The sequence below is a fragment of the Cebus imitator genome, unplaced genomic scaffold (genome assembly GCF_001604975.1).
Source record: "Cebus imitator isolate Cc_AM_T3 unplaced genomic scaffold, Cebus_imitator-1.0 Scaffold53, whole genome shotgun sequence".
In the NCBI taxonomy this organism is placed as follows: Eukaryota; Metazoa; Chordata; class Mammalia; order Primates; family Cebidae; genus Cebus; species Cebus imitator.
The window spans coordinates 3,752,446-3,764,753 of NW_016107368.1; the positions used below are offsets into that span (position 1 = coordinate 3,752,446).

Consider the following 12,308-nt stretch of genomic DNA (forward strand, 5'->3'; position numbering starts at 1 on the left):
GGGGTTTCACCATGTTGACCAGGATGGTCTCGATCTCTTGACCTCGTGATCCACCCGCCTCGGCCTCCCAAAGTGCTGGGATTACAGGCTTGAGCCACCGCGCCCGGCCTGTTTTTTTCTTTTTGAGACGGAGTCTCACTCTCTCACCCTGGCTAGAGTGCAGGGTCCCAATCATGGCTCACTGCAACCTCCGCCTCCCGGGTTCAAGCGATTCTCCTGCCTCAGCCTCCAGAGTAGCTGGGACTACAGGTGTGCACCACCTCGCCTGACTAATTTTTAAATTTTTAGTAGAGATGGGGTTTCACCATGTTGGCCAGGGTGGTCTTGAACTCCTGACCTCAGGTGATCCGCTCACCTTGGCCTCCCAAATTGCTGGGATTACAGGCGTGAGCCACCGTGCCCAGCCTCCATGAGTTATGTTTTAATCAGTCACACAGAGTGCCCCCGGTGAGGCCATGAGCAGAGCACAGACTCAGGCCACCCCTTCTGGAAATGGCCTGCCTGGGAGACTCCAGCCCTGGCCCGTTGATCCTCCCCACTGGCCTGAGTCTGGCTGGGCACTGAGATGGTGAAAGTCAGGGCCAGCGTGACACAGCCTCCAGGAGATGATTCCTAGAACGGGGAAGTTGTGATACCTGAAGGTGAAATGTGAGCTCTGTGGCCTCTGCACCCAGTTTCGGAGTGACAGAGTTTAAGGACATCCTCTTTAGGAAGGGGCGAGGAAAGGGAGTGGCTTTGAGGCACACAGAGGGGCTTGATAAAGCCACCAGGGGAGGCCTCTGCCACCAGCATGGGGCCAGCGCCCAGAGTTGGGAAGAGAACATCTCAGGCTGGGCGCAGTGGTCACGCCTGTCATCCCAGCACTTTGGGAGGCCGAGGTGGGCAGATCACTTGAGGTCAGGAGTTCAAGACCAGCCTGGCCAACATGGTGAATCCCCATCTTTAGTAAAAATACAAAAATTAGCTGGGCATGGTGGCGGGCGCCTGTGATCCCAGCTACTGAGGCTAAGACAGGAAAATCGCTTGAACCCAGGAGGCGGAGGCTGCAGTGAGCCCAGATTGCGCCACTGCACGCCAGCCTGGGCAAGAGGAGACTCTATCTCCAAAAAAAAAAAAAAAAAAAAAAAAAAAAAAAAGAGGCAAGGCAATTACAGGCGCCTGCCACCACGCCTGGCTAATTTGTGTATTTTTAGTAGAGATGGGGTTTCACCATGTTGGTCAGGCTGGTCTTGAACTCCTCAGCTCAGATGATCTGCCCACCTCGGCCTCCCAAAGTGCTGGGATTACAGGTGTGAGCCGCCACACTTGGCTAGAAGGCCACAATTTTAATTGTTAGTTCCCTTATAAGGATTGTGTATTGTGTGACTCACCCACCAGTTCTGGCCTGACACTTGGTAAGTGCTCAGGAAATATTGGTGGTTTTGCGTTTTTTGTGAGGGACTCTCTTGCTCTGTTGCCCAGGCTGGTGAGCAGTGGCTCAGTCTCAGCTCACTGCAGCCTTTGCCTCCTGGGTTCAAGCAATTCTCATGCCTCAGCCTCCTGAGTACCTGGGATTACAGGCATCTGCTACCACACCCAGCTGGTTTTTGCAATTTTAGTAGAGACGGGAGTTTCATCTCATTTCCCAGGCTGGTCTCGAACTCCTGACCTCAGGTGATCTGCCTGCCTCGGCCTCCCAAAGTGCTGGGATTACAGGCATTAGCCACCACGCCCAGCTGATGAAGCTGTTTCAAAAACCACGTAGTGGTTGCCTGCTTTCTTCGTTGGGCCAAGTTGGTCTTATCCTTGTAGTGCAGAGTGGAAATCCCACCAGGTGACCTGATTGTGACAAAAAGGGACCCAGAGGCCAAGTCCCAAGCTCACACCAAGGTTCTGGAAAAAGACTCAAAACACAGGCCCTCCGGGGACAGTCCCAGCCAGGAATGGGAAGGAGGCTGAACTTCAACCAATTCCTGCTTTGCACCACTGGGCCCGGGAGCCTCGGCACAGGTCAATTTTTATAAAGCAATTGATAGCAAGATGGAATTACATGGCCCTGGGTTCACGGTGGCCCCTCTTAGGAGATTGTGAAGTGTTTGTTAACGACCTTTAGAAGGGAAGATTGGGGACAGGTGTGGTGGCTCACGCCAGTAATCCCAGCACTTTGGGAGGCCGAGGTGGGAGAATCGCTTGAACCTGGGAGGTGGAATTTGCAATAAGTCGAGATCACACCACTGCACTGCAGCCTGGGTGACAGAGGGAGCCTCCGTCCTAATTCAAAAAAAAAAAAAAAAAAAGGGTAGACTGGGGGAAGCTAGGGGAAATGGGTGATTCAGGAGTGGTCAGGGCTGAGGTTCCAGCCAAGTTGAACCCAAGATATTTTTTGCAGAAGAATGCCCAGTTCCTCCTGGTTTGGCAAATCAGCCAGAACCTTCCATCTCTTCCTCCATCCTGCTACACACAGCACCCAGAAAGACCCCTGGCTGTGACTAGGGGCTGCTGGCCACATTCCAGGCCACCACACAGCTTGCAGACCCTCCTCAGGGGATTTCGTGCCCACCCAGCTAAATCCTGAATCACAGCAGATGGGACCAGGTCCGAGGGGAGGACAGATGGAGCCAGGAGACCTTTCCAACGAGGTCTCCCACGCGTTCTGGGTTGGGAATAAAGATGCCCCAAGACTCTCTCCCCGGGCAGCGGGGGCAGTGTGCCCAGGATGACAGCATGTCCTCAGGAGGCTGAGGACAGAGGCCAGACCAGGTAGCAGAAGGAGGGAGTAAGTGCACTTGGGCTAAAGCCAGGCTCTGCCCAACCACCTGCGGTCAGGTGACCCAAGGTGTCCCGTCCTCAAAAAAAATAAAACAGCTTCTTGCTTGGCATATTCTCAAAAAACAGCAAATAAAATAAAAGCTTCATTGGGATGTAATTCACATACCTTACAGTGAGCTCAGGTAAGGTGTACAAATCCATAAGTCAATGGCTTTTGGCATGTTATATTATTTTTTCATTGTAATTCCATATGTACATATATATGCATGTATAACATAAAAGTCACCATTTAGGCCTTTTTTTTTTTTTAGACTGAGTTTCGTTCTTGTTGCTCACTGCGACCTCCACCTCCCAGGTTCAAGTGATTCTCCTGCCTCAGCCTCCCAATTAGCTGGGATTACAGGTAAAGTAGCTCATTAATAATTTTCTTTTTTTTTTCTTTTGTTCCTTATGTGTATGAGATCATTAATGGTTTTCTACATTAATTACATGTTGAAATAACGCTTTGAATGTATTGGGTGAAATAAAATACATCATTAAAATTAAATTGGCCAGGTGCAGTGGCTCATGCTGAGATCGCAGCATTGCACTCCAGCCTGGGCAACAAAAGTGAAACTGTCTCAAAAAAAAAAAAGCCTAAATGGGCTGGGTGTGATGACTCACGCCTGTCACCCCAGCACTTTGGGAGGCTGAGGCGGGCAGATCACCTGAGACTAGGAGTTTGAGACCAGCCTGGCCAACATGGTGAAACTGTGTACTAAAAATACAAAATTTAGCCACTGCACCTGGCCAATTTAATTTTAATGATATATTTTATTTCTACTTCACATCCTTTCTTTCATCCTAAGAAATGACGATCATATGGAAATTGGTCACCATAAACACGTCTCTACGTAGGCACTACATTTTCCGCGGCGTTGGTGACATAGCTTTCTACCAAAACAGTAGTGTTGTGTTTGGTGGGGAAAAAAGTTTTTATTTAGGTCGGGTGTGGTGGCTCACGCCTGTAATCCCAGCACTTTGGGAAGCTGAGGTGTGCAGATCATTTGAGGTCAGGAGTTCAAGACCAGTCTGGCCAACATGGTGAAACCCTGTCTCTACTAAAAATATAAAAATTAGCCGAGCGTGGTGGCAGGCACCTGTAATCCCAGCTACTCAGGAGGCTGAGGCAAGAGAACCACTTGAACCCGGGAGGCAGAGGTTGCAATAAGCCAAGATCACGCCACTGCACTCCAGCTTAGGCATCAGAGTGAAACTCTGTCTCAAAAGTAAGTAAGTAAGGCCGGGCGCGGTGGCTCACGCTTGTAATTCCAGCACTTTGGGAGGCCGAGGCGGGCAGATCACGAGGTCAAGAGATCGAGACCATCCTGGTCAACATGGTGAAACCCCGTCTCTCCTAAAAATACAAAAATTAGCAGGGCATGGTGGCACATGCCTGTAATCCCAGCTACTCGGGAGGCTGAGGCAGGAGAATTGCCTGAACCCAGGACGCGGAGGTTGCGGTGAGCCGAGATCGCGCCATTGCACTCCAGCCTCAGTAACAAGAGCGAAACTCCGTCTCAGAAAAAAAAAAAAAAGTAAGTAGGTAAATAAAATTAGCCGGGCATGGTGGTGTGTGCCTGTAGTCCCAGCTACTCCGGAGGCTGAGGTGGGAGGATTGTTTGAGTCTGGGAGGCCAATGCTGTAGTGAACCAAGATCATGTTTTACTGCACTCCAGCCTGGGTGACAGAGGAAGACACTTTGTTATAAATGTATTATTATTTTTTGAGACACTGTGTTATAAATTTATTACTATTATTTTTTTGAGACAGTCTCATTCTGTTACCCAGGCTGGAGCTCAGTGATGTGATCTCGGCTCAATTCAAGCGATTCTCCTGCCTCAGCCTCCCGAGTAGCTGGGACTACAGGCACTCACCACCACGCCTGGTTAATTTTTGTATTTTTAGTAGAGACGGAGTTTCACCACGCCGGCCAGGCTGGTCTCGAACACCTCACCTCAGATGATCCACCTGCCTTGGCCTCCCAAAGTGCTGGGATTACAGGCATGAGTCCCCCTGACCTGGGCTATACATTTTCTTAAATGTACTGTTCAGATTTTAGATTTACATTTAAAATTGTAAACAGCCCACCCTGGCCTCCAAGCCTCACCCCACCCATCACGAAGCACGGCTCGGGTTCCCTCCTCCTCCTCCGATCACCCTCTTAGCCTCCTTGAAGGTTTTTCTTTTCAGTCATCCCAGAACCAGTGCCTCCACTCTGTGGGTCCTGGGCTCCCTCCGGTTCCGTGCTGCGCTCCAGGTCTTCGCCACGAGCTTGCTCCTCCCTCGGGTCCCAGGTCCCCCCACTGTCCACCTGGTCAGCCCCTGCCGCCCGAGTCTTCACACCTGCCCATTGCCCCTCCTATCTTTCCCACCTCTCCCCAAGCCTCGGCCTTTCCCCTAGGATAGGGACAGGGTGTCTGAGGGCCAGAGGGGTTATCTTTGAGTGTTTGTTGATTGAAACACCAAGTGAGCAGACAATCAAGCCTAAACCGGCAGCCCTGAGCACTTCCTTTTACCTGCAAACTGCTCAGGTGTCTCACCACACCAGGCTTTGGCACTGGGTCTTTCCTCATCCAAGGGACACTCTTTCTGTCAACTCCTGCCGTATCTGGAGAACTCTTACATAACCTGCAAAACCCAATCCCATTGTACCCTTTCCCTGTCAGAGTCATAAATTCAATCCCCAACGCAGGGGCACTGGGGGCATTTATGACAAGCTGTGTCACAAATTATACCAGCTTCTGTCAGGATGCTTGGCCAGGAAGTGGGTGATTGTCCTTAATGACCCTTACTCCTCTCTCCTCTCTTCCCAGCTGTTCTGACCCATGGGCCCCGCCAACCCACGATGGCCATGGCGCCACTGTCTGGCCGGGCTGCTGTTTCAGCTGCTGGTGGCTGTGTGTTTCTTCTCCTACCTGCGTGTGTACCAGGACGATGCCAATGGGTCCCTCATGGCAGTGGAACCTGTCACTGGGGCTCCCAATAGGTCCCGCTGCCAGGACAGCACCGGGACCCCCGCCCACCCCACCCTCCTGATCCTGCTGTGGACGTGGCCTTTTAACAAACCCCTGGCTCTGCCCCGCTGCTCAGAGATGGTGCCTGGCACGGCTGACTGCCACATCACTGCCGACCACGAGGTGTACCCACAGGCAGACGCGGTCATCGTACATCACTGGGACATCATGTACGACCCCAGGGCGCAGCTCCCGCCCCGCACCAGGCCTCCGGGGCAGCGCTGGGTCTGGTTCAGCATGGAGTCCCCCAGCCACTGCTGGCACCTGCAAGCCCTGGACGGATACTTCAACCTCACCATGTCCTACCGCCGCGACTCCGACATCTTCACACCCTACGGCTGGCTGGAGCCGTGGTCCGGCCAGCCTGCCCACCCACCGCTCAACCTCTCGGCCAAGACCCAGCTGGTGGCCTGGGCGGTGTCCAACTGGAATCCACAGTCCGCCAGGGTGCGCTACTACCAGACCCTGCAGGCGCATCTCAAGGTGGACGTGTACGGGCGCTCCCACAAGCCGCTGCCCCAGGGGACCATGATGGAGACGCTGTCCCAGTACAAGTTCTACCTGGCCTTCGAGAACTCCTTGCACCCCGACTATATCACCGAGAAGCTGTGGAGGAACGCCATGGGGGCCTGGGCCGTGCCCGTGGTGCTGGGCCCCAGCAGGAGCAACTACGAGAAGTTCCTGCCGCCCGACACCTTCATCCACGTGGACGACTTCCAGAGCCCCAAGGACCTGGCCCAGTACCTGCAGGCGCTGGACAAGGACCATGCCCGCTACCTGCGCTACTTTCGCTGGCGGGAGACGCTGCGGCCTGGCTTCTTCAGCTGGGCACGGTGTTTCTGCCAGGCCTGCTGGAAGCTGCAGCAGGAACCCAGGTACCAGACGGTGCGCAGCATAGCCGCTTGGTTCACCTGAGAGGCCGGTGTGGGGCCTGGGCTGCCGGGGACCACGCTTTCCCCGGGCCTCACTGAGCGGGACCTCACCCACCTAGGGACTCACTAGTCTGGGGATTTACCTACCTGGGGCCTTATCATCTACTGGGCTCACTTCCCTGGGACCTCACCTGCCTGGGGCCTCGCCTGCTGGAGGCTTTGGTGGCTGACATGACATTTACCTGGGATTTCACATGCCAGCCTTCATGGCTGCCAGGAGCCTGCCCTGTTGGGGACCTTGCCTGCTAGAGGCAGCACCTACTGAGGATCTCACCTGTCGGGACTTGACCTGCTGGGGTCCAGCTCCCAGGGACCTTGCCATACTGAATCTCACCTGCTGGGAGCCTCACCTGCTGGGGACCTCACCCTGGAAGGCACTGGGCCCTGGGAACCGGCACCCTTGAAGCCTTGCCCCAGGTGGTGGTGCTGCCTGGCTGACCTGTGGTTCTACGCTGTTTGTAACCAACCGTGAGAGGTACAGACAGTGCTTTACCGTTTCCAGACAAGAATGCTTTGAGGAAAACTCCTGTGTCCCTCACTCTAGAATGGGGTGCTCATGCAGGCGATTCTGCCCCCAAGGGCACATGGCAATGTCCAGAGACATTTCCAGTTGTCACAACCAGGGGAGGATGAGGTCACTTAGTGGGTAGAGGCCGGGGTTACTCTGAACCCGCTACGATGTACAGGTCGGGGTCCCATAAACAACAATGATGGTTCCAAATGTCCAGGAGCAGAAAACCCTGTTCTAGAACTTTCTATGGCCCTAGAGGTCAAGCCGCTTGGTTGGGGGGGGTGGAGGTCAGATCCCTCTGGGGTCCTCTCCTCCAGCGGGCTTCCCGGAGTGGGCTCTGGCACGCACCCAGAAGTAAAAGTCGGTTTTCTGAAGATCTCAGGTCAAGAACTCCAAAGTCAGGCAAGCCCTGCATAGAGCCCTGCTCCACCACTTAGGGGCCACAGGTGGGTTCTGAGTGTAAATGAGGACCAAGGGGGACCTGGTGTTGGAAGGTGGTGGTGAATCCCAGGTGTTCTCTGAGCCTCAGTTTCCCCATTTGCACAGTGGACATGCAGGCCCCAAGGGCTGAGTGGGGCCCACACTCTCCAGAGGTGAAGTTGGGCAAGGCTGGGATAAAGGGACCCTCTCTGCCCAGGGCACAGGGCCCAAGGGCGCTGGATGTGTTGCCTGAGTTGTGCAGGACAGGTCAGGGAGGGGAAGCGTCCCCTGAGGAGGAGGTCGAAGGGTTTGTGTGTGACCGTCAGCAGGGGTATGCACATGGCTGGGGGGACACTCGGTATGACCACCAGCAGGTCGGTGTCACGAACGCATCACCGTGGGTGTGACCTCGGCGTGACTCTGATAGTGCCCGTGGATGCGTCGTGATGCCCGCCCATGGTGCCATGTGGGTGTTCGTGGGTGGTGGCGATTCCCAGTGTGAGATGGACTGTGTGTCCCTGGGAGTGAGGCTTTGAGTGTTTGATGGCATGGGGGCCCCTCTCCGAGTGTGCGGGCCTCTCCGAGTCTGTGTGTCTCTCTGTGTGACCATGCAAGGCTGTGTCTGCATGGACCTGTGTCCTTGGGTGTGGTGAAGTGGGCTGTGTGCGGCCATCTATGGGGCTCTAAGCTGTGTCTGCCAGTGGCTGTGACAGTGTGTGTGGCCTTGTGGATGAGCAGGGAGAGGTAGGGTTCTTAAAATATTACAGGTCGGGCGCGGTGGCTCATGCCTGTAATCCCAGCACTTTGGGAGGCCGAGGCGGGCGGATCACCTGAGGTCAGGAGTTCGAGACCAGCCTGACCAACATGGAAAAACCCCATTTCTACTAAAAATACAAAATTAGCCGGGCATGGTGGTCCATGTCTGTAATCCCAGCTACTTGGGAGGCTGAGGCAGGAGAATCACTTGAACCTGGGAGGCAGAGGTTGTGGTGAGCCGAGATCGTGCCATTGCGCTCTAGGCTCAGCAACAGAGCAAAACTCCATCTCAAAAAAATAAAAAACTATTACAGGAGGGGAAACTGAGGCCCACAGAGGACCAGGGACCCAGGCCAATCATTCCTCCCAGCAGGGGGGTATGCAGAGACCCCGCAGGATGTTGAGGGGATCAGCGTGACCTCAGCCTCCTGAAGAAGGTGCAGACAGTGGCTCCACTTTGCAGAGAAGGTGGCTAAGGCCCAGAGAAGTTGAGGAACTCACCCAAGGCCACACAGCTGCCAGAAGTGAAAGTCAGATCTCAGGTCAAGAACTCCAAAGTCAGGTAAGCCCTGCACAGAGGCCTGCTCCACGAGTTATGGGCTGCAGGTGGCTTTGACTGTAAATGAGGACTTCCAGAACATTCTGGAACATTCTGGGCTTGGGGGAAATTGCTGCTCTGTGGAGAATGCCAAGGGGGACCTGGTGGTAGAGGATGGTGATGAATCCCAGGTGCTCTCAGAGCCTCAGTTTCCCCATCTGCACAGTAGACATGCAGAGGTGCCTGTGATGCCTCCCTGAGGCCCAGGTGGGATGGTGGAGAGGAATAGGGTGGGAGGGTGTGGGGGACCTAGAGAGTCTCTGCCAAGCCCCCTGGTGACCCCAGGCCTGAGCCAGCCTCGCTGGGCCCATCACTCACCTGCCACCCACACCACACACCTGGGTCCCTCTCCCCACTGCCTGGCTGCAAGCCAGGGGTCCCAGGAGGGGATCAGGGCCCTCAGAAGCCCAGGCCAGGGCTTCCTAACAGGCTGGAACAGGGCCAGTCCCCAGAGGAAGAGGTGTGGGGACAGGCTGCTCTGTCCCCTGGCACCCCTGGAGCCCCCGTGGTCGCCACCTCTACCTGAACTCATGTCAGAATGAACAGCTCCCTTTTTCAACTTCTCTTTCTCTCCCGCTAGAATTTCCTCTGAGGCTTAGAGGGACAGGGAAGCCCTCGTTGGGTCCCACAGGGGCAGAGGCCCAGCCACCTGGCCAACACTGGGGGACCCAGGCCTGCCCCCTGTGGAACCCTGGCACCACCCCAAATGTGCATTGCCTCCCGCCTGCCCCAGATCTCACGTGTGGTTCACGGCACACCCAGCCCAACCCGTGGGCCTTCTCCCTACTCCTTAGCGACAGCTGCCCTTGGCTCCCAGCCCTGAGGCCCCAAGGGGAGAGAAATTTCCAGCAGGCTGGCAGCTCCACCACCCACCCAGCCCAGGCTGAGGGAGGACTTGGGGGTCTGATGAGGGCAGAGACCCCAGTGAGGAGGTCCTCGTGATCCCCTACTCCGGGCCCTTGGACAGGGAGGTCCCACACAGCACCGGCCTGGTGAGGGCCAGGAAATCTCTCAGGTCACACAGCAATGTCAGGATAAGCACACACTATCTCTGGTAATGGGCTGCAGCTCCTCTTCTAGATCTTTTTTTTTTTTTTGAGACGGAGTTTCGCTCTTATTACCCAGGCTGGAGTGCAATGGTGCGATCTCGGCTCACCGCAACCTCCGCCTCCCGGGTTCAGGCAATTCTCCTGCCCCAGCCTCCTGAGTCGCTGGGATTACAGGCACGCGCCACCATGCCCAGCTAATTTTTTGTATTTTTAGTAGAGACGGGGTTTCACCATGTTGACCAGGATGGTCTCGATCTCTTGACCTCGTGATCCACCCGCCTCGGCCTCCCAAAGTGCTGGGATTACAGGCTTGAGCCACCGCGCCCGGCCCCTCTTCTAGATCTTAGTGGCCAGAGGCTGGTCCAGCTGTGGATCTGATGGCCAAGGGGCCTGGGTGGGAATCCCAACCCCCAGCCCCAGCCCTCCAGACTCCTGGCTACGTGAACAAGGCAGACTGCGGTTGGATGTCCCAGGAGGAGGGAACCAGTTCAAAGGACATAAGAAGGGATTCAGGTTGAAGGCCAGTCTGAGGGTGCGCCGTGAACTGCCAGGGCGGATCTCTGGGCAGGAGCTCCGTGGGCGACAGTGCCAGTGTGGGAATGACCACATTTGAGTGGGGTGGGGTGACCTCACCAGGAATCTCTGTCCTCTGCCCTGCTCTATCAAAAGAGCATGTGGCTGGGCGTGGTGGTTCACTCCTGTAATCCCGGCACCTTGGAAGGCTGAGGTGGACAGATCACTTGAGGTCAGGAGTTCCAGACCAGCCTGGCCAACATGGTAAAACCCTGTCTCTACTAAAAATACAAAAATTAGCCAGGCGTGGTGGCATGTGCCTGTAGTCCCAGCTACTTGGGAGGCTGAGGCAGGAGGATTTCTTGAACCTGGGAGGCAGAGATTGCACTGAGCCAAGATCGGGCCACTGCACTCCGGCCTGGGCGACAGAGCGAGACTCTGTCTTTAAAAAAAAAAAAAAAGCTGGGCACAGTGGCTCATGCCTGTAATCCCAGCACTTTGGGAGGCCAAGGTAGGTGGATCACGAGGTCAGGAGTTCGAGACCAGCCTGGCCAACATGGTAAAACCCTGCCTCTACTAAAAATACAAAAATTAGTCTGGAGTAGTGGTGCGTACCTGTAATCCCATCTACGCAGGAGACTGAGGCAGGAGAATCATTTGATTCATTCTTCCGGGAGGCGGAAGGTTGCAGTGAGCTGGGATCGTGCCACTGCACTCCAGGCTGGGCAACAGAGCAAGACTCTGTCTCATTAAAAAAGAAAAAAAAAAAAAACCATGAGATTGATTTCCAGTCCCTGTTGAGGGACAGGACATGCTGGGAAGGGCAGCTGTGGTTAAATTGATCAGGATTCCTTAATGCCCCAGTAAAGTATTTACCAACCTCTACTTCCTTGCTGTTGGGGCTTGGGCGGAGTCTGGGTTCAGGTGTGATTGGAGCTCAGCCTGGAGTGTGGACTCAGCCCCAAGGAGCACCATTGTCTCAGCCAGCCCAGCCCTACAGCCCCCCACTGCCTGGTGATCACCACTGTGGAAGGGCAGGGCCCTGTGGGCCTCCACCAGAGACCTGTCCCTGGGTTTCTCACTCCACCTTCCTTCATCTCTTGCTCTTCTAGGTTTTCTGTTCCCCAGGCCAGCAGGGGAAACAAGGGACACAGTGTGGCCTGAGCTAGGATGGGGGAGACAGAGGCAGCTGGAGGAGCCAGTGAAAGGGACTGGTCAGGCTGGGAGGGCAGGAGCACCCCTCTCTGGGGAGGCTCCCTGGAGGAGGTATCTGCACTGAGCCCTGAAGGATGACTGGGAATTAGGCAGGAGGCAGGGGGCAGAGAGTACCACTGTCCAGCTGGAGACAGCCTGGTGCATTGGAGACTCCAAGTGACTGACAGCAATGAACGCCCTCTCTTAGGATCCCAGTCTTCACAGCTGTGTGGAATGGAATCCCTCCCATCCAGGCTTGCCTGGGGCCCCAGTCTCAGAGGCATGTGAACCAGAGCAACTGCATCTTTTTTTTTTTGAGATGGAGTTTCACTCTTGTTGCCAAGGCTGGAGTGTAATGACACGATCTCAGCTCACTGCAACCTCTGTCTCCCAGGTTCAAGTGATTTTCCTGCCTCAGCCTCCTGAGTAGCTGTGATTACAGGCACGTACCACCACGCCTGGCTAATTTTTGTATTTTTAGTAGAGACGGGGTTTCACGATGTTGGTCAGGCTGGTCTCGAACCCCTGACC

At 55.0% G+C, this 12,308-nt stretch overlaps 1 protein-coding gene across 1 annotated transcript; it reads left to right on the plus strand.

Moving 5' to 3' along the window:
- The first annotated feature begins 5,613 nt into the window (after positions 1 to 5,613).
- Positions 5,614 to 6,719, plus strand: LOC108304247 (4-galactosyl-N-acetylglucosaminide 3-alpha-L-fucosyltransferase FUT5). The gene has a single exon (XM_017528359.1). It carries the CDS (start codon positions 5,616 to 5,618, stop codon positions 6,717 to 6,719), a length of 1,104 nt encoding a protein of 367 aa, XP_017383848.1. The 5' UTR covers positions 5,614 to 5,615.
- The last annotated feature ends 5,589 nt before the right edge of the window (positions 6,720 to 12,308 follow it).